Source organism: Drosophila busckii, chromosome 3R (genome assembly GCF_011750605.1).
Source record: "Drosophila busckii strain San Diego stock center, stock number 13000-0081.31 chromosome 3R, ASM1175060v1, whole genome shotgun sequence".
NCBI classification, from domain to species: domain Eukaryota; kingdom Metazoa; phylum Arthropoda; class Insecta; order Diptera; family Drosophilidae; genus Drosophila; species Drosophila busckii.
In genome coordinates, this window is record NC_046607.1 from 15085953 (window position 1) to 15108332 (window position 22380).

At 40.8% G+C, this 22380-nt stretch overlaps 4 protein-coding genes across 4 annotated transcripts; 3 read left to right on the top strand and 1 right to left on the bottom strand.

The window, feature by feature from the left end:
* The first annotated feature begins 85 nt into the window (after positions 1-85).
* On the top strand, positions 86-2962 carry LOC108601871 (lysosomal acid glucosylceramidase). The gene is made up of 9 exons (XM_017989831.1): positions 86-187; positions 235-383; positions 441-600; positions 660-807; positions 865-1185; positions 1244-1373; positions 1432-1545; positions 1630-2150; positions 2306-2962. Exons 1-9 carry the CDS (start codon positions 142-144, stop codon positions 2403-2405), a joined length of 1689 nt encoding a protein of 562 aa, XP_017845320.1. The 5' UTR covers positions 86-141; the 3' UTR covers positions 2406-2962.
* Positions 2963-4461: 1499 nt separating this feature from the next.
* Positions 4462-5584, top strand: LOC108602748 (alpha-tocopherol transfer protein-like). Its single transcript, XM_017990906.1, has 3 exons — positions 4462-4754; positions 4903-5275; positions 5330-5584. The coding sequence occupies exons 1-3, from the start codon at positions 4462-4464 to the stop codon at positions 5582-5584; spliced, it is 921 nt and encodes a 306-aa protein (XP_017846395.1).
* A 208-nt stretch (positions 5585-5792) lies between these two features.
* LOC108601792 (alpha-tocopherol transfer protein-like) lies at positions 5793-7005 on the top strand. Its single transcript, XM_017989728.2, has 3 exons — positions 5793-6123; positions 6176-6548; positions 6604-7005. The coding sequence occupies exons 1-3, from the start codon at positions 5825-5827 to the stop codon at positions 6862-6864; spliced, it is 933 nt and encodes a 310-aa protein (XP_017845217.1). The 5' UTR covers positions 5793-5824; the 3' UTR covers positions 6865-7005.
* Positions 7006-7049: 44 nt separating this feature from the next.
* Positions 7050-11911, bottom strand: LOC108601791 (myogenic-determination protein). Its single transcript, XM_017989727.1, has 5 exons — positions 11353-11911; positions 10069-10191; positions 9932-10006; positions 7374-7455; positions 7050-7283 (listed from the first exon to the last, which is right to left on the bottom strand). The coding sequence occupies exons 1-5, from the start codon at positions 11812-11814 to the stop codon at positions 7072-7074; spliced, it is 954 nt and encodes a 317-aa protein (XP_017845216.1). The 5' UTR covers positions 11815-11911; the 3' UTR covers positions 7050-7071.
* Positions 11912-22380: the final 10469 nt, after the last annotated feature.

Here is a 22380-nt window from a genome sequence, read left to right on the forward strand (position 1 = left end):
ACAGTCGCTCTCGCTCTCTTACAATTGATTAGAGAAACGCGTTGGCGCCGGCTTCAGCTTTAGCGCTTCAGTCGTTCGGGCGAAGGCGATCGAGTTGCACGCTTTTTCTTCTGTGACGCGCTGCGCTGCTTGCACTAAAAAATGAAAGCAATTTGGCTCAGCTTACTGTTGTTATTGCAGACTGGCGGTAAGTTGATTGTTTACAAAGATTGCTTACTAATTTGTTTATTGCAGTTGCCCTGACGACAACAACAACAACACCTTGTCTGCTGCGCGAGACAAGCTTTGGCGGCGTCTGTGTTTGCAATAGCAGCTACTGCGATTACCTGGCGCAGCCAGTGCTCAAAGATAATGCACAGATTGTGTTGATAAGTTCCAGCAAGGTAATATTACACAAGCGCCACTTAACTATTTAATCAACTGACTGTTGTGCTGCTTAGAATGGATTACGCTTTAGTCGCACCGATGGCAGCTTTGGGCAGGTGGCTGCTTTGGAAGTGCAGGATAGACAAGAATTTGATGCCAACTTCAAAGCGGATGCCATTGTTGTGGAGCAAAACAAAGCCTGGCTGCAGTTGGCCAACTTACCAAAGCCCTTTGGTAAGTCAAGCTCAACACAACAGCACTACTTGTACTTTAATCTTTGTTACTTGTTTTAGCCTTTAATGTGAACATCAAAACTGTGCAGCTGCTGATTAATAGGCAGCAACTTTATCAAAATATAACCAACTTTGGTGGCGCCTTTACGGGCAGCGTTTCACACATACTCAAACAGCTGCCCCAAGAATTGCAGGATCATGTCTATAAGTAATTTAAATAACACTATTAAGCTTAGTTTATTCAGCTGCTTAACTTGCCTTGCAGATCCTATTTCCATAGCGCTGGCATTGGCTACAATTCCATACGCATGTCCATAGGTGGCTCCGATTTTGATTTGCAGCCCTGGGCGTACAATGAGCTGCCTATAAACGATTTACATCTAAGCAACTATACAGCTTTGGATCCACGCGATTTGCAAAAGATTGAGCAACTGCAGCGCCTTAAGCGCGTGGCTGAGCTTGATGAGCTGAAGATTATGGCTGCTGCCTGGTCAGCACCACTTTGGATGAAGAGCAATGCGCGCTGGACTGGGTTTGGTCAGCTCAAGTCGCAATACTATCAGACCTGGGCCGACTATCATCTCAAGTGAGTGCGCTGCAGTTGCTTTTTGTTTATTATTCAACGCATTTTGGCGTCTTTGCAGATTTCTCGAACTGATGCAGTCTAAAAATATGCCTGTCTGGGCCATATCCACTGGCAATGAGCCGTTAAACGGCGTCATAGGTTTCGTTTTCATTCATTTTATGAGCATGGGTTGGACGCCGTGGCAACAGGTACACACATGCATCCAATTCTAGAGAGCATATGTACTTAGATTTATATATATTGCAGGCTATTTGGCTAAACGATTATCTGGGACCGACAATTAGAAATTCCACGCAACGTCATGTGCTGCTATTTGGTAATGATGATCAGCGTTATACATATCCGTCTTGGTTTCGTAAGGTAATGCAGCAAGTGTATATTGCGGCCCAATTTATTTTAATTTGCAACAAAGTGTATATCATAGTCGATCTCTGCTTTATACAGATGCGCGCTTCTCGCAGCAATGCGCTTGACTATCTGGATGGCCTGGCTGTGCACTGGTATTGGGATGAGATCTTTGGTCCACAGCTAATAGACGAGGCGCTAACGGAAATGCCCAACAAATTATTGCTGAATACCGAATCCTGCATTGGCGATAAGCCCTGGCAGACGCATGGCCCTGAGCTGGGCAGCTGGGGGCGTGGCGAGCACTATATGCGCGCCTATATGCAGGACTTGCAGCACAAGTTTAATGGCTGGCTGGATTGGAATCTGGTGCTGGACGAGCGTGGTGGACCCAACTATGTTAACAACTTTGTAGACGCTGCGGTTATAGTGAACACCACAAGTCGCGCCGAGTTCTATAAGCAGCCGATCTACTATGCCATTGGGCACTTTAGTAAATTTGTGCCGGAGCATTCGCGCATGATTGAGACGCGCACCAATGAAACGGCGTCCATTGCGCAGCTCAGCACGGTGGGATTTCAAAGACCCGACGGCTCAATCGCTTTAATCTTGTACAATGGGTATGTAAGTGGCTGGCACACGCCTGCAACTCAAGTGTCTGAGTGTCTGCACATCCTGGCAGACTGCCTGCTGTTTTTATTTTTAGTGCACAGCTGTCAGCTGCGACACTTAGCGCTTAGTTTATGCATTCCAGCTAATACAGTTACTTTTCCAGGGAGAACCTGCCGCTGCGTGTGCTGCTCCAGGATAGCGAACGCGGCGAGTTGAGCCTGCAGCTTCCTGCGCGCTCCTGGCATACAATCATCTATAAATGAGCGGACATTAAAGGCTTAAGCATAGCATAAAGTGATATAACAACATAGACTAGTTAGCTTAACAAAAAACGGTTTGTTTACTCGGCTGCTCGGCTGCCTAAGCGGATGTTCCTGCTGCACAGGATGCGGCTGTGTACTCTGGAGATTTGAAGTTGTCCACGCGCAACGACCGTACGGCAAACGGAAATTTATGCACGCTGCTCAATTTGCCGTAACGCGTCTGTTTACAATGAAATTTCATTTGCCGTATACGCCGCTGCCGCCTCAAATAACTGACTGACTGCATGGGAATCTCAATCCGAATCTCAGTGGCACGGAATTTGCTTTCGGATCAAGCTGAGTGACAACTGGCAGTCGAGCGGTGACAACGACCAAACATAAAAAATTCTTAAGCGCATGTGTTTGTGTAAATATTAGTTTAAGTTTTCATCTATTTTTTTCCCAGCTCTTATATATGAATTTGCTCTATAAATATGATTGTCAATTGAGCGCACAGCAAATGCATTTGCTTGGTGCTGTGTGTGCATTTTATGTCAATCTATAAATTAAACATGAAACGTGCATCATTATATTTTGTTAAAAATGCAAGCAGCAGCCAAATTTTATAAATGATATAAAATACAATTTTAATTCAGTTTTCATTAAGCAGATTTATAAATATAGTAAAGCTTAAATATTAATTGTCTTGCTTAGCATTAAAATTAATATGAAAATTTCTTGGGAAACGTTGTATTCAAAGCTTGCAACACATGCTGCTGCTGCTGCTGTTGCTGCTTTGTGGCAAGTTGTTTGGGCTCTCAAGTGCTTACAACAAAATACACTTATCAGCGTGTCAATTACATGACACGCCCCTCGCCCACACATGGCTGCCCCTGCTGCATTTTCAGAGTGAGCCTTGTCGGCTAAAGTGTTGAGTGTTTGTAGTGCATAAAGCTAATGAGGCTCATTATGAATATGGCTGCGATATGTTTGTGTCATAAGCAATGAGTCTAAAGTCTGTTGTCGTCTGTCAGCCCCAAGATCAAAGCATTTATTATGAAAACGCAGCCAAACATGCGCGTAATATGTTATGAGTTATTGAAGGAGTCGCTAATACAACGAGCTGATCCGCTTCCTGGCGGCAATGCCACGTCTATGCTCAAGATTGCGACACGCGCTTGTCACCAGCTGACAGCGAAATGTCACTGCAATTTGTATGCTAAGCAGCTAGCGAAGGTGAGGCGCTGCTCACAGTAGGAGCAGCAGCAACTCCTCCACATGTTGCTGTTGTCGCTGACTTGCTGACAGCCACTCAAATTGAATGCTCAACATGCAGTTACTAAGTGCAGCTGTATGTGTGTGTGTGTGTATTTAGCGTCAGATTTATTTCAAGCATTAAACGGCGATCGCATTTCAGCTGGGAGCATGAGCGGGGGCAGCGCACTTAAGTGGTCGCTGGGACTAAAGGCGCCGGATGTGCCTATTTGATACTCACACCCAAAAATCAAATTGCACTCCCTAGACACTGCCTAACTACAAAACAACACACAATATGTAAGAGCATACACTAAACAAATAGAATTTGTTGTTGTTCAAGTTCAGAAGACAACAATAATTTATATAATGTATAATATTGTAATATAATGAGTTTACATTTGCATTATTCGCACTGTATTAAAACTATAAACTGGGTTATAGTCGTTTTGAACTGCCTACAAAATAGTATAAGCATTAGTCTTTAATATGTCAGCGCTCTAACTATGTTTTATTTATAAATAAAAAATTATTATTCTAATACTTACTTTAAGCTGCATTTGACAATGACATTTATACTTATTCTTTATTTTTATTAACAAACACATAAGCTTCAATTTATCAATTCCATTTATTTGGAAGTTCTTTTCAGTGTACTTACAATAGTGAAAGTAGTCACTTTGTATTAATGATGGCTCTTTATTTATCCAACCAATTGATCGCTGATTAGATTAGATTATTGGCGCTATCATAGTTAGACCCTAGGCAAGGGCTAAATGTTAGCGTTTTGGTTCATAATCATAATTAGCATAGCCTGCGAAAGATGCGACGTCCGCTCTCGCCCACACTGGCTAAGCTGGCCAAACTGGAGCTAAATGAAACGCCAGACAGAATACAACAGGACATTATTATATTGCGTGTATGGATACGCCAGCAGCCGCATCTGCGCGCACGCATTGAGGATGATTTTCTAATAGCATTTCTACGCCGCTGTCGCTACAGCTTGGAACAGACCAAGCGGCGACTGGATCGCTATTTCACGTACTACAATCTATTTCCGGAAATTATGAGCAATCGCTGTGTGACACAAAGGCTGCTGGATATCAATCGCTTGGGGTGAGTACAAAAATAAAATATGTTGTAGTTTGTTATGTTATGCATAGTTGAATAACAATTTTCAATCAACTTTATGCTTTTATGCCAATTAATTCTGCTGATTAAGCCTCAACGCAATCTTTTAAATTATTATCTATAAATATTTCAGCGTTTGCCTGTATCCGGACTTGCCAAAGTGCGATAATCGCACGGCGCTGTTCATAGCACGCTTTGGACACTTTGATCCCAATCAGTACAGTCTGCGTGAGGTTTATCACTTTGCCTCTATGGCCATGGAAATTGTTGCACTGGAGAATGATTATGCCTCAGTCGCGGGCATATGTGAGATTATAGATCTGGATGGGATTAGCTGTGATAAAATGCGGCGCTTTGATAAAATGTTCTTTCGCAAATGGTGGAGTTGGCTGTACGACTGCTCGCCACTGCGTGTAAAGGAAGTTTATTTGATCAACATGTCCAAGGATATACAAAGCACTATAATGAGCTTGTATAATGTGCTGAGTGTGCAGGTTAATTATCCGGTAAGTAACGCGCACTAATCAAAAGCTAAGTAGCTAATGCAGTTAATTTAATAGATACGCCTGCTCAAGAACAGCGACGAGTTGCTGGCGCACATAGGCAAGGAATGTTTGCCTGAGGAGTATGGCGGCACTAATGGGCACATGGGCGAGAGCATTGCGTATATGGAAGACTTGTTGAATAGCTATCGCAGCTACTTTGAGCAGGATAGTAGATATGGCACGCTGGAGGATTTGCGTCAGGGCGAAGTGGCAACCTATGAGGCGGAGTTTGGCGTCAATGGTTCGTTTCGCAGACTTAACTGGGAGTGAACTTGAACGTAATGCTAAGTTGACATTATAATAGATCAATTAAAAAACTATGTGTCTGTTGTTAAATGCGCTGCTTATCTGCAAGTTCAACATGCATAAGATATATATATAAAAGCTTGACTAGGTGCGAACGTTATTATACGTTTGATAAGATAGCGCATACGCGCTGTGTGACCAATTTGAGTTTGTTGTGTTTGTCGCGCTCAGTGCACAAGCATTTTACACTTGACCGTGGTTGACATGAGTCGTCTGCGCGCTTTGGAGCCCACACTGGCCGCTCTGGCGCAGTCCGAGTGCAATGAGCAGCAAACATTGCGAGCAGATTACATTAACGAGCTGCAGACTTGGATAGAGAAATCGGCACATCTGCAGGCCAGCACCGATGAGCAGCTGCTCTTGGCTTTTCTGCGTCGTTGTCGCTTCAGTCTGGAGGAGACAAAGCGACGCATAGACAACTATTATGCCTTGCGCAATTCTTTTCCAGACGTGCTTTGCAATCGGCAAGTAGATGAAGCGTTGCTGACGCAGTTTGATCGCGGGTAAGTCTGCCAACTAATTATAACTTTAGGTATTAAAACTATTTTGGCGCAGCATTCATCTAATACCTGCGTTGCCCATAGACGCAAACGGACCACGGCTAATCTTCTCGCAGTTCAGCAAAGTGGATCCAAAGGCTTCAAATCCGCGTGAGGCATTCAAATTGGCTTTCATGCTTTTTGAGCTGTTGGCGCTGCAGTGCGATAATGCAAGCATAGCAGGACTCTATTGGATTGTTGACGCGGGCGATTGTAGCCTGGAACAAATGCTGCAATATGATCCGTTTCTGCTAAAGAAAACCTTTATGCTAGTGGAGCAGTGCCTGCCTCTGCGCTTTGCTGAGATTCATGTTGTCAACATGATATCCGCTGGGCTAAAGGTTTTCAATTTTGTCACCTCGTTTTTGCCAGCCAAGCTGCCTTTCAAGGTGCGTTGCTAAAAATTTACTTAAGGCATTTTAAAACAGCTTTTAATGTTTGCAGTTTATGCTGCACAAGACGCTGGAGGATGTGTATGAGCATTTGCCACGCGAGGCAATGATTGCAGAGCATGGCGGCCGCAATGGCAGCAAGGAGCAAGTGCTCAAAGATTGGCGTCAACAGCTGCTGGCGCATCGTGAATATTTCGAGCGTGATGCAGCTTTGGGTACAAATGAACAGCTACGCAGTGGCCAAGCCAAGGCCTGGGCCAATGCTGAGCTGGCTGGCACCTCTGGCTCTTTTCGCAAATTGGAAGTGGACTGAATTAAGATTACCATTTTTTTTTTATGTGCAATTATTTGTTTTTATTATGTAGCTAAAACTAAAACTAAACAAAGTGTTATTTATTGCTTAATTGTTCACTGGTTTGCTGTATAACGCGTATCCCTTTGGTTCGTTGCTTTTAACTTAATTTAGTTTATAAATAAATTTACAATTAGCTAGGGGGACTGAGAGAGTTTTGGCTTAATGTTAGGTGCTGCATTTTTGTTTGAAATTTGCATGCAAACTTGTTGTTGCTGCTGTGGCTGTTGCTGTTGTGCTTGTGGTTGCTGCTGTGCTGGTTGATGCGCTGGATTTGCTTGGAATTTGCATAGCGTTGGTTGTGCTTTTGTTAATGCTTTGCACTATGAGATTTAGACAATCCAGACTGGAGCCATTTGCGCTGGCGCTGCTATCAAAGTCTAGGAATAAAAATAATTGTTGCTATAATAAATAAATACTACAATAACAATTTGAATGTGGATTGAGCTTGGATTATAAATAATCATTACCTGAAAACTGCGCATATTTCTCCATATGTCTGTTATAGAAGATGAGTTTATCTTCCAAATACGCTGCACCAGCATAAGAGTTCTGCAACAAAAAGAATAAGATACATAAGATACAAAATTAGCAAAACGCTTGACAATGTCAAAATAGTCTGTGGCTGCCTGTCAGCTTGCCTTCCAAATGCCATAAGCCTTGCGCTCTAATGATCAGCCAAAGCCCCAGCAAAATTATGTATATGGGCCAACGGATTCCACACAAAAAAACTTTGCAGCCAATTAAATGCGTGGCATTGTCTCTCGCGCTTATTAGCAATTAAATTAATTTGCTTGCAATTGCACATACGCAGACGACAGGAAGCAGAGCAAAAAAAAGAAGATTGCGGAGATGCGGCGAATTCATTAGAAAAAATTTTCTTAACGCTTTTGAGCCCCAAGCAAATTATAATTGCCACTTCTGGGTGGGTTCAACTCCAACTATTGCCGTCGCAGCGTCTGCAAGGATCGCACTATAAGTGTGGAGTGAGGCAGCAGACGCACATACACACACATGTACGTGCGTCTGTGTGTGTGTGCGTGTATTTTTAGGCGCAGTGACATGAAAGCGACACCCAAACAACAAGCAGTGAACAAAATACTGAACAGTGAAAAACTCGCACTGCACTTTTATAAAACGATTTATCATTTTCCGAGCATTTAGTGACAGCGTGCGCTCAATACACACACACACACACGCATATGCATAGACAACGAAATGTGCATTTGTTATTTTTTTTTTGTTATTTTCTCTCTTAAGCTCTTTATGCGCTAAGTATTATAATATTTTCTTTTTCTTGAATGTAGCACAACAAATTTAGTAGAGTATTTAATATGCAGCAAAGACGTTGCCACTTGCTGCAAGTGAATGAAATGCCACTTATCATCTAGCGCTCTTATTAATTGCTCAAAGATTAAATGCGGCTGCTGTTGAAAATTTCAATGCTCTTTTTACTTGCTGTAAGTTACAAGTTATAGTTTTATCAGTTGTAATCGCGCATAGTTTTTGCCCAAGTCATATGATAATAGATAAAATTAAGTTGCTGTTTATAATTTGTTTTGATAAAAGTTTTGTGATTCATATTGCACCTAAATTTGATGGTTTATTATAAAATTTTACGAGCGCTATAAACATTTGAACCGATTACGCCTCAAGTGCCCAGTTGACTGATATCGTGGGAACACTAGATTAAACACAAGTGCTTGCAGTTAAACTTTTGAACAGGTGTACAGTATTTGCTGAATTTATTAACTGCCGCTCAATGGGTTTAAAAATAAATTAATTTGTTTTTTATTATGCTATTGCTAAGGCGCTGAAGTTATGTGGAAGTTTATATATAAAATGGGCTAAGTCGACCCCCAAGCGAAAGAGCAAAAAATGGCATGGTATGGATGGATTGTCACTGGCACTGGCAGTAGTGCATTTTAATGTCTGCATGTTGGCATTTCGCCAGCTTTTAATCAAACTATAGACGCACATTAATATCTGCCATTGAGGGCGCACTACTACTGTCGCCCAAACGGCGCAGAAATATGCGCAAGTTTTATGGTAAATTAACAAATTTGTACATTAAAATGTGAAAAACTCAAACAAACTGCATGGAAATAATTCAAGCCACAAGGGAGAGAGCTAGAGATCCATAAAGCGATTGCTAAAATCTTTTGCATAATTGTTGACAATTTGTTGTACTGTCAGTGAGCGTGAGCAACGGCAACAAGCTGGGGGCACGCATGTCTTGCAACACCTTTCGAGGAACATGTCGTGTTTTTCCTGTGCAATTTGTCAACTGACACATTTCCCTTTGCCCATGGCTCGAATGCATTGTGTAATAGCAGCTCAGCAGCCACTGCCCGCCCCGCCCTAACAAAATAGACTAAAAGTTTTATCGAATGGCGCGTCTGACTGGAAGATATTTGTTATAATTAATTTGCAGCAAAGATTTTTCGTTTATAGCTCGCAGTGTTGGGTGGCTTTGCCTCAACGCTGAGTTTTCTATTTATTTATGTCTCTTTCACCAAATGCAGGCGGACAGCGGCAACAACAACATAAATTCTTTAGCTATTTGTAAGCTTTGTAGTAGCCCAACATAACTCATAATTTTACCCCTAAATAAGTTGGCTTGGGGCACACAGATCGGCAGCATATGCTTATTAAGTCGCACGTCAGCGAGCGCATAAATATATGTAAATTAAATTCGTTTTGTTGGAATCGGTAAATCGCTGTAGCTATGATATATAGCGTTTGCTGAATGGGGATCTGAAGCTACAAGCAAGAGCCATGTTATTCTATTTTCAATACGCTAAAGGCAAGTTCTTATGCAGTAGTCCCTGAGATTTTGATGAATGTGCACGTCGCCAATGTATAAGCAGAAATAAAAAAATAGAAAGCAGACAAACCAAAAATTGAAAGAAAAATGTACGCAAACGAAAACGTTTTTCATGCATGAGGTTTTTTACGAGAAAATAATTGCGGAACGTTCTATGTTATTAATATTAATTGGTGTTATTTTTTTTGGCGAAAAACTTACCAGATAATCCGATTGGCAGCCTTTGCTGCCAAAGCTAGACGCCATATTGTCGCCATCTCTCGTAGGCGTGGACTCCTGAAAAATCATTTTAAATAAATAAATATGGCATACTTAATAATTATTATAATTGATCGCACCTGTAGCAGATCCTCCAGGCTTTCAATATATTCTATGGCATTGCGTAGTATCTCCACTTTGGGCAAACGCTGATTGGGATTGGATGATGTGCGTCTTTTCAATATCTCAAAGGCCTCATTAACCTACAAAATATACAAAGAAATGCGCCATCAACAATTAAAACTCATAATCGAATCATAGAAAACCATTAGGCGAGCCATAAAAAAAGTTTACCCAGCGGCTTGTTAGCATTTAAGTGGGGATCTTTAATAAAACATATTTTAAATGAAATCGCGCATAAAATTCAAACAATTAAATTGTTGGGCACGCCTGTCAATGGCAAAGTGTCATTCGTCGTCGTCCCCCCTTTTCTGCTTTTCATAATCATCATCGTAAGTTAATGGCTTTGCCGCAGGGGTTTTTCGACAACGATCTATAAATACAAATCTTCGCCTCAACAGTTTTTACGATTTGTCACAGAACGAGCTCGAGCTCGTAAATGTTGTTGCTTAATGTTTTAGCAAAATCCTGCAGTTTTATGCATGTTGGGTGGTTTATTCTCTGCAGCCTCAGCCTCTCGTTTATGTATTCTGTGGCAAAATTATTGAAACTGACATTTACGTTCATGATGTGTTAATTTTGGTTGTGTGTGTGGCGCAACAAAGTTGCCTTCGCTACTTAATTGCTCTTTACCCTAAAACTTTCTTTGACGTATGGCTAAGACGTTGGCTAAGCTAATAAAGCACCGAAGATCCGTCTGACAAGATTGTAACGATTGCAGTTAGAGAGAGTTGTTAATATCTAAAAGCAGAATTCCCAACGACATTTATATTTGTAATTATTTAAGATTTATTCTCTTAAATGTTCAACATATTTATATTGATTTGAAGACATTCTAGATATTTTGAATATTAATCTCGCAGATCACAGTAATTTTTTAAGCTTTTACTTGTGGTTGCTTTCGAATTTCACATAATTTCTTTAAAATTATACGAATAGAATGGATACTTAGTCTGTCAACAGAAATATATATAGCTACATATATCAAGAAGATTTTCTTAAATTATTTATTAAATACTTAACAAGCCCTACATCTTATTTGTATTTAAAATATTGCTTAGGGATATTGTGATTATTTAATTTAAGAGCACAGGGGCGCGGTATACTTGGTAATTGATTGTATTGTAATCCATATTGTATATTTGACTTGTAAATGGTTTTCTATTATGCCAACTGCATTAATGCTTCACAATTTTGCTAGATCATTTTTCATTAACCCATAAGATCAGTTTTCAGTCGCTCACCTTACGCAGTCGGCGACGCTCGCGCATTGTGGCCGCTTTACGTCGATCAACTGTGACGCTCTTCTTCTTGCAGGCTTTGCAGGCCCAGGTGAGGCAAGGACGCGAGCTTTGCGCCGAGGCGCAGACAAGCGGAGCTAACACATGCTCCTCGGAGCTAAGACTGCTGTCGTCATCATCGTAATCCGTAGTGTAGACAGGCGAGGGCGTCAGCGTCATGGAATGCTGTTTGCCCGTATCCGTAGACTGTTGATGGTTTCTGTTGTTGAAATTGCAAACGTTGCTATTGCTGCCATCGCCGACGGCATTGAAGCGACTAAAGAAATGCTGCAGTGTCTGGTGAGGATGCGTGAGGGTATTGCTATTATAGCTGTAGCCTGTTGACTGGGCGTAATTGTTGTACTCCTGTTTGATTGTGTTGCCGGGCATGGCATGCATGTCATTGGCATTGTTGTATTTGGTCATGGTTAGGCACACGAGATACTTTCACAGACACTCACTGCACTTGAAGAAAAGGCGCGTTTTAAGAGCACGACAACGAGACGAACCGTCGCCCGCAAGAAACGCGACACATTTGGCTGACAAAATTGTTCAAAAAAATGTTTTTGAGTGGCGGCGCATCTTTCCCGGATCCGACATACTACAGCGTAAAGCGTACAGCGTGCTCAGTGTGTAGATCGTGCTCTGCTGTGTTTTGAGTGGCTGCTCGCTACTGCTCTTAGGCTATTTATAAAATCGCTACGCCCCTTAAGATACTTACTTTCTAAACAGAAGGACGTGAGCGCTCTATGCTGGCCACGCCTCCGGGGGCCAATCACTAAACAAAACTACTCTCGTTCTCTCTCTTGTTCTCTCGCTCTCTCTTTCTCTCTATCTCAAAGGCTCGACAATAGTTCACATTTACCATTTTCTTCTCAATGAAAATTGTGTTTGTAAAAGGCTTATGTCTTACGCTTTGGTTTATTTATTATGCGCACTCAAATAAATTCAAGCGTTTACCTGCAAAGCGATTAGCGTAGCGCTTATAAATTCGAAACGAAAAACAATTCGTTAATGTGACACTTTTAATGGAGACTACACCGCGCCAACGCCACCAGCTCCTGGCGCCCTACTTGCCAGTGGGCTTTAATTTTCTTTGTTTATTTTTTAGGCGCGCATCAAATTGACAAAAAAGAGAAGAATAAAATAAAAATAGTCAATGCTTCCCACCCCATAACTTGTTTATTTATTGCTGCTCAAACAAAATATATATCTTGGGAAATCACCTCTAAATCTTCTCGAATGATATTGTAAATCTTTTGTCTTAGGCTCGTGGTTTTCACTATTCCGTTTTATTTTCTCATTTTGTTTTGTTTTTCTTTGGTCTCGTGTTTTTGTTGCTGATTTCGAAGAGCGTTGATAAATGTTTTGTTTTGATTTGCTTTGATTTTATTTTAGCCATGGACAGCTTAAGACTAAATAATACGGCATGGTGTAAATTGTAAATATAAAACCAAACGCAATTTAGTAAATTAATTGTCCAATGCCTAAAATTTTATTGATATTTGGCTAATATTGAATTGTTATTAGAATTAGTTAGAATTGTGTTAAATTTAGTCACTATGTTGATTTAAGTTGGTTGTTAGAACAATCTGATTAGTAAATGCCGTTAAGCGTAATACAATTAGAATTTAAATTCAAATCTAAGCACATGCTGCCAGATCTCCATACAAAGCAACTGGCACTGTTGTTCAACACTGTGCTGTTAGCGCTAATGTAATCTCGCTGTTGTCTGGCTGTTAGTGCAATGTAATAATGGCAGTTTGAATTTAAATTTGCTTTATCGTATTGATGTGGTTGAAAACTTTATTTCTGCTGTTTTATTTCACAGAAAAGTCAAAAATACTTTTTGTATTATATTAGACAAAACAAACAAGCGTAAATTCATTAGATAATACTTAATATAAATTTATTTCATTGCAGCTATCTGGCAGCGCCAAGCTTTGTAACTGCTGGCACAACAAGTGTTAATAAAAGCTTTCACGCCTGCTGCCGCTGCCGCTCCCCGCATAGAGCATCTCTTCATGCCAAAGTACAAAACAACAGCGTCTGGCAGCTGAAAGCAAAATTGGCTTTTTGTTTATTATGTGCCAGTGAAATAGATACTGCGACTGGGCAAGAGAAAGAAATGGAAAGAAGGGAGATTGCTACAGTCGACCTTGCAGCCATTGTTTGCGTTGTTGTCTATAATGTGCGGCGATTCCAGGCAATTAAAGCTGAATATAGCTAGCTGGCAGCTGCATTCAAAGCTGAGACAGTGTGTCTCCTGTCTAGGATTTCAGATACTGGCAGTTTACAGCTGATGATTGTGCAGCACGCTGTGCATGCTATGAACGCAGTCTTGTGATTAATGAGACAGCAGCAGTATTATGGGTGAGCATAGATATGAGTGGGTAAAGGGTCGAATTCAATTTTGTGTAAATGTATACATTGTTGTTGACCTTGCTATTAGTTACAGTTACAGTTACAGTTTGCTAATGCTAATGAGTTTGTAGCAGCATATTAAACACACACACACACACAGTCACACACGTACGCACACACACATATAAATAAATGTATTGTAAGCTTGAGCGCAGGCGTCACGCACGCTCACCCATAGGCAAAGTTCGGCTTTAATTGCCCTGCTGCTGCTGCTGTTGCTCCTAGGCATAGGCGTAGGATGAGTTAGTGGGGTTAGTGGTAGCTCACGTTGTTGCGCTGCATGGGGGATTTATGTTTGCTGTACATGCATGTTGGACAAACAATTTAGCTGTAACTCGAGCGCTGATACCTAAGCAGCAAGACCTACGCATACACACACACACACACACACATATATGTATGTGCAGACATATGTATGTGTAACTAAAATGATGTTGCCGCGTGGTTTGCAACCTCGATTTAACACCAAACGTGTCATTTGTGGCCATTTGCTGGTTGGTTAGTATGAGTGTGAGTATGAGTGCTGAGTGTTTGTATATTTGTGCTTTGCTTTATGGGTGCGCCTTGTGCAGCTTTTGTGGTCTATTAAGTGAGGCTCGCAACAGTAAATCAAAATACGTACAGCATAATCTTTATGTGGCTGGCACAACATGGCGTATGGGTTATTTAAGAGCATAACTGCCTCAAATAAGCAACAAGCGGTCGGCACTCAAAACTGGAAGCCGTAAAAACAACAGCATGATGCCGAGCCGAGAATAAACAAAGTAAATGCCAATCTCATATATATAAACTAAAGTTTATTGCAAAAAATAACAAGACAGCGCAAGCAACAGTTTCTGACAAGCCACACAAGTTAAATCTTTCACTTAAAAAAATAATGTTATAAATTTAATATGCATTAACTTTCCAGTTTCAACAACTTTTTTGCTATTTTTGCAGTGTTGCCCGAGATCATAGTACGCACAAACTTTCTCATAGACTTGAACGCGAAGCAACAGGAAGTCAACATTGACACACGCTAACACAGATACAAACACATACACAAACAGCTATTACATACACATGTGCCAGAGTATGCGGTTTGCATGCGTTAGACAGCACATGTAGCTGTCGGACTGAGAGTGAGTGAAATGTAGCAAAGGCAGCTGGCATCATTTTTTTTTCTTGTATTAAATTGCCATAAAAATAATTTTGAGCACAAGCTACTGAGCATAAACAAATTAATAAAAGCCAAATAAAAATCTAAGAAAAACACGAGTCATAAATTAGATAGAAACAGCGAAAATTACTTAACCAAAACAGCAACAAAGCAACAAGAACAACAAATGTCCTCTTTGCTGGCTGGCTTGCTGTGCCTGTCAATTTTGTTGTAGCATACACACAGGCGCTGGCTGCCAAAGATGAGTGGGTGCTAAGGTGAGGAGAATGGGATGGCGCGGGGTATAAAGGGGTGCCAGCACGAATAATCTACTAGCGATTTATTTGTTGCTGTCGGCCTGCCAGCGTCGTTGCTGCTATTTTTGTTACTCAACGTATTTTTTTTATTTTATTTTTGCTTTCGTTTGTTGTTGTATTCATATTACATATTTTTGCTTACTTTTTGAACTAATGCCGACGACGACGACAACACTGGGCCAGTGCCTCTTGCCAATGGGGCCAGACAGTGGCTTAAGAGTGTTCGTGGCACTGGCGCTAGCTTCGTCAGTTGTTCGTGCCACATTTGCCACACAGTCGTGCGTTGTCCTTTGCTACTGTCGGTTGTGTCGCGCAGCAGCAGCAGCAACAGCAGGACTGCTCCGTAAGGCGCGCCGTCAGTACGCCAATTTGTATAGAGCCAACGTTGCTGCCTTGCGGTACAAGCTGCAAATGCACACACCTGTGCACATCACAAGGCAAACAACACAGCAAGATGTATAAAAATAAATTGTAGCAGAAAACGTTGCAAATTTACTCGTAAATTGCTTTAAATTATCAGCATAAAAAGTTGCCACGCGCTCGCTACAAAAACTGCTCGTGCGTATATGTGTGCGTGCGTACGTGTGTGTGTTTGTCTGTGTTTGTCTCAGCGTCGAAACGAAGTAACCGCTAAGTGTTTTACAACTTGCAGGCATTTAGTTGAACATTGAAATCTTGGCCAAACAGCAATAACAAAATTTGGCAAAGTACACAAAGCTTTCATTTAGGTAAGCAAACAAAAAATGTGCAAGTTTTTAATAGTTTAGCTTATTATTTTATACAAATGGCAACACTCTTGTGTAGCGTTGAGGGACTCGTATATTTTTAGCACAACTCCTGCGAGACATCCCTTGTGCCACCTTCAACGTTTAGTCGCAACGTGTGTGTCTCTGTGTGTGTGCGTAAGTCGCGCCAGCTTGTCTTTACTGTGCCCGTTGTATTCACGCATAAATTTTAATAGTTTTCCTATGCTTAATGTGGCCTTCAGGATATGCTTTAGTCGCCTGTCCCTGTGCCTGTTCCTGTTCCTGCGCCTGCCTGTCAGTCTGTTCAACTGTCTGACTTGAATTGCTCCTCCAGCTATTTGGCTTACACGAAACTCACTTTTCTGTGTGCGTTGGCTAAAAATAACGCTGGCCCCTGCATACTTGAGCGCACCCGGTTGTGAAATGAAAAATTAACGTTAAAAATGTAACTTGCGTAATTAACTGGGTTTGGCTAAACAAACTATAAATAAATATACTTGGAAAGCAATTTAAATTAGACTGTCAAAGCAGTTTTCTTACTCACGAATTGATTTGCTGTGTTGATTGAAAACTTTTTACATAAATCAAACGCACGTTTAAATATTTACATTCGACAACTAATTAAATGCTCATATGCCCAGCTACATATGTTGCCGCTGCCACAACCAAACGCCAAAGTTATTTGCTCCCAAAGTCATTAATTAAGTGATTGTTTGATTGATGAAATATCGCCATTCTATTCTGTCTGGTCATGCTCTTGCGCTTGCTGCTCCAAAAAAAGATGTCTGTGGCAGACTCTGATTTTATTTTGAACGTATTTCGCATTTCACTGATTCTCCCACGCCAGGCGCTCTGTCTCTGTCTCTCGCCTCGGCCCTTCATTTTGCTTGACGTTTAATTGGCCACAACAAGTGCAAGTAAGGGAAAGCACTCGACAAAAGCTATTAGCAGCTTAGCTCAAAGCTGTCGATTCAGGCTACTTACATTGCCAACTGTGAGTGCTAAGCGTTCAATACGCAGCCATCTAATAGACTTAACCTTGGTTAGTTTACACCATAATGGCTTGCAATGGCTTATCAGACTTCAGTGGCAAGTTTTTAATTGAGTTGTATACAGACAGTTGCTAAATGCAAGCTGTAAATAAATAAATATGTTGACTAAGCATATTTATAACTTATAGATTACAACTTTCGCAGGTTCAACAAAATCGTTTTGAACAAAAGTTTTACACTATTAGACGTTGAAATTGCTGTCAATACTTTTGTTTATGAAAAACCATAAAATGTGTTTACAAATTTAAAAGTGCAATTAATTTGTAATACAATGTGGTAATCTCTATTCCTAGCATTGGCTACTTTATTGAGCAGAAATTTCTGTTAATTAATTTATTTTAATTTATATTTGTATTCGCAGCATAATCGATTAATTCCATATTGCCAACGCTAGTTTAGCCCAACATTTTAGCTTCTATTTTTAAACTGATAGCAACAAACAATAGGTGCAGGCATTAGTAAATACTGTGATTGAATTTCAATAGCCAGCATGTCATTGTATACTGTCGTCTACTATATTTGACTAATTGGTTGTGAATACGTTTATTCACGTACGAGATTTAATCATTTGCATCATTACACAGCTCATATGTATGTGTGTATTGAAAGCAGATAAATTGCTACTGCTGGCATGTGCTACGATTTGATTTCACATCACTCATACGCACTGTTGGGCATGGCATATGTACAACAAATATATGCATAACTAACTAGCTGCACTCAAATAGTTGTCACACATGTTTAATATAAATCAACATTGTGACAAACTAAAGGACAACAGCAAAGCTATAAGCGCTGTTTGGCCACCCATTGGCCTGTCAGCTAACATTTGGTTAGACGAAACGTTTGTCGCACGTTTTTCCTTTTACCAGCTAAAAATACAACAGCGGCGCCAGCTCGTATCAACGGCTTCGACAATGGCAGCAACAGCAGCAGCAGCAGCAGCAGCAAAAGCGTTGTCATCATCATTACCATCAGATAGAGTAAGAACAACACAACGCAGGGGCAACCTGGTGAGCTGGTGCTTTGGCAGCAGCGATGTTGCGCTTATCTAATTATAGCTTCATTACGGCCGGCTGCGATGAGCTTAACGAGCAAATGGAACAACGCTGAAGGACTTCGCATGCGCCTGCACCAACCAGTCAGCCCAACCCTTGGCTGCGAGCGAATAACATTTATATTTATTTTTATCATCATAGTCATAGGTATAGTTTTATGACGTATGCCGCTGTTGACCCTATTACACAGCTAAAGTTGCATGCGAACTATGCCAAACATGCCAAATAGCACTCATTAACCATTGAGCCAACAGCGCTAAGTAGTTGCCAGTTAGCGCAAATTGCGTTCGTTACGGCAAGTGTTGCAGCCTTAAATTCACAGCTTACCTGACAATACACACGCTCACACCCACACACAGACACACGTGCTGAGCCTGCGTCTTAATATGTATTTTATTTTATTTCATTTCTTTTGATTTACTTACACATGTGCCCAGAGTCCTTTCCTCTCGCTTTTATTGTTAAGCTGCTGCCTTCCGCTTTGCCGCTGGCTGCTGCTGCTGCTGCTGTTGCTGTTGTTATTTTTGTTTTCATTGTTGCGACGACGCCAAGCTTGACGCTGATTGAATACAAATACAAATAGCAGTAAACAAATGTCGCGCACCTGCACGCCAACCGATTCTCTATGTAGAAAAGCTTTAATACGTCAACAAATGTTAGCATGTCTGGGCATCAGCCTTCGGCTCCCAACAGCATTGGGGCTTACTCCAATGTGAGCAGCGCTGAAAATTCGATTTTCAGCATTTCACACTCTGCTCAACTTGCCTCTCCCTTTTTTTTTTTTTTTTTATCATTATGTGAGTGCAGAGAGAGCAAAGCGCAAACAACAAAAAGTTGTATGTATGTAATAAAACGGAGTACAGCAATTACCAAACTAAAATATACCCTGCACATATGAAATATATATTTGATTGCTCATAAAAGGACTTTTATTATGTTCAGTCTTAAAGCAGGGTATGCTGTCAGTGAGTTGAGCTCAGTTGGCGCCTGACTTGAGAACTCTCCGCGGTGCTTTTGACTTTAATGGCGTTGGTACTGAAGCGGCTATTGACATGTTATGATGCGTGGCCAGAGTTGAGCTGCAGGCGTTCAAACAAGACACACACACACACGCGCATGCAGACACGGCCATTTTACAGGCGCCGACTTGCTGCACTCTCCGCTTCATTGGCTACTCCATGGAGCAGCAATTTGAGCTACCCTAGTTTCCATAGACAGACGCTGTATTTATGCTGCTTTATTTTAATTTATTTATTTATTTGTATGCTCTTCGACATTGCGCATAAATAAGCAACCAACTTTTATTTCAACCTTTTTTCTTTGTTGTGTAGCTTTTGACTTTTAAAGTTATATTACTTGCAATTTGGCTTAAATCTTTTTCCTAAGAATTTTTTTGTTAGCTGGCTTCTTCACTTTTGCAGCTTTGCGTCCTTTCTGCTGTATGCTGGCCACTCATTCAATTTTGGCTTTCCGATACACGTATCTTATTATTTGTATGATTACTTTTACTTTCTGCTTTTTTTTTTTAAGTCAATGCCACAGCTCAATTTCTTGGTTTGCTTTGTTTGGGACGCAGCTCACAAATCGAACCTCAGACAAAAGCCAACAGTTACGTATAGTTCTTGGGTTTGGCATTGTTCAATGTAACTGTCTGTGATACACACACACACACACGCATGTGTATATGTGTGCATGACTGACGTGTATTGTTTCTTGTCAGCTTGAATTTTTGTGATTCTTTTTTCTTATGCACGCTGTCAGCCAAATTACAAATATGTATTTGCTGTCAAGCATTTTACACGAAACACGTCTAAGGCTGCTGGCAAGGACGCGTTTTAAAGCGCCAAGAGATGCGCTACGGCTGGGCCAAAGTATTTTCGAGCATGACCTTTGCCAAGCAATCAAAGACCAAGACCAAATCGTATTACACACACACGCAGACGCACACATATCTGTGTATTATATATAGAGAGCGTCAATAAAAGTTAAATTGTGCGCCATCTAGCAGCGTTCAATATGTGAATTTCATATTTTGTCTGTTTAATATTTTAGCAGGGCCAACGGAGTATCAAAAGGGTAGCGTAACTTTATATGCACACACGTCGAAGCTTCGGGCAGCAATAATGCTGGCGATTTATCGAAAATTGAAATTGCTTGCCGGCATGAGCTATATATGTATCCATTCACACACACACACACATAGAGACGTTTGAATACTATATATAATTGCACTGGGTAAAGCTATTGTATTTTTAGTTGCAACAATTCATGCGCTAATCAACGAGTGTACATATTAATTATTTTTCAATGCTATAAGCAATGCTCATAGAATATTGAATAATTGAAGGTTATGCCAGCTCACATATCAAGCACACCTTTGACCTTAATAAGCATGTTAGGCAACTTGAGTAAGTTCATGGGTTCAGCAAAGAAAGTTATTGACCCTTAAACGACAAAGGAATTTTTTTTTTGTATCTCTTGTCCAATTGAATTAGATGGCTGTGGAATATTAATATTAAAGCTACTGGAAATCTGTACAAAAGGCATGTGTTTCATTTTTAATTAATGTTCTATTAATTATATTTAATGATTTACGTTGTCATTAAGGCAATGTGCGCCGCTTTAGCTATTTTATACCAATAATTATAAAGCCAATTCTAATATTTATTTTGTAGTTTAGTTTAGCTTCTAACTCAGCCTATTTTACATATTGTTTTTAATTTTATGCATAAATGTTTATAATGCTTAAGCGAAGCGTAACATATTAAACTTCAGCTAGTCTTTAAAATGCAAATGTGAAACACAAGCTTGTAAAAATTGTTATTAACAACTGTATTGGGAATTGAACGTGAATTTCTACCAACCAAACAGTCTGTAAAATATAAGTGTTATTATAAGTAAGTACGCTCTGCGTCTAGCATGTGTATATATATCTGGAGTATACGCCAGACTGCGTGGCGTACGAAAAAGAAAGAACTTCGTGCCGAGTGCCTACAAAATGCGCTTCAATTGTATATTAAATATTTATTTAAATGAAACGTGCATAATCAAATGCTATTCTCTCTGCCAATGCGTAATTGTTGCTAATGGAGGCAGGCAGGCAAGCAGGAATGCTAAGAACTCGGGCTAATCGACGGCGGCTAAAAAGATACGAGGGTGCTACACAACAAAAATTCTTGTACAAACACACATACATACACAGCACACAGATGTGCGCGCTGGAGTAAATAAAATAAATACAAAATTGCATCTATATTAAGCATCAAAATGCCATAAAATACTTTAGTCCTTATACACTCGAGTGTGCTTGTGCACGTTACGCAGCGACCATAAAAAAAAAACACATGAAAAAAGGTAGCGCTAATAAAAGTAATGCGACTGCTGTATGCTCTACTAAGCATTGAAATGCAAAGTTAGTTAAATATGCGTTAGCAAGGCAAGGCGCTCTTAAATTTATTTTTGCTGTCAATTGTTTTTGCTTTAAGTGCGCACTTTTTATATATGCGCAAATTATGTGGCATGCAAATAGCAATTGACATGGTATTTGGCCTCTGCTGCTCAGCTGAGCGTATACGCAATGTCAAACACAAAGGTCGCGCGCGCTATGCAAAATGTGCAAAGTCATCGACAATATGCGCTGTACCTTCGCGTGGGGATGTGAGAACGTTTTGGCCTTAAGCCTTTTTGAGTGATTTGAAGGCACGAGCACAGAACTTCAGCACTTCAGCTTTGCCAGTTTGCAGTTGTCTGCAATTTTGCGCTTCGTTTGTCAATGTCGCACGCGGTAACTTTGTTCGGCACTCAGCGTGGTCTGCAGGCCATGTAATCAATTAGCGTTAATGAAGCTGCGCAGCAGCAGCACACAACACACGCTCGAGCTCTGTTTACTTTCAACTAGCTGCACGTGTGTGCGTGTGCGTGTGTGTTAAACTTCTTATTTGCGCTGCATACTTTGAGGCGTGCACAATCAACAGCAGACTGTCTAAGCGGCCAACGCTCAAGGTCATGTTGCTGCACTAAACAAAAGACATAGAGGAGGTGTGCGTTGTGCAGTTCGCAGTCAGCCAGTCAGTCAGTCAGTCAGCAGCACTCGGGCTAAGAGCGGCTTGCACAACCCACAGAAACAATCAGCACAAAAGTAACAACAATTGAGCAAAGTACTTTCCTGTGCTGCAAGGCAGTGCTCATGCTCTGCCATTGCCAGATCTCTCTCTCTCACGCTCTGTCTCTCTGTGTTGAGGCAACTATTCTAGCGTG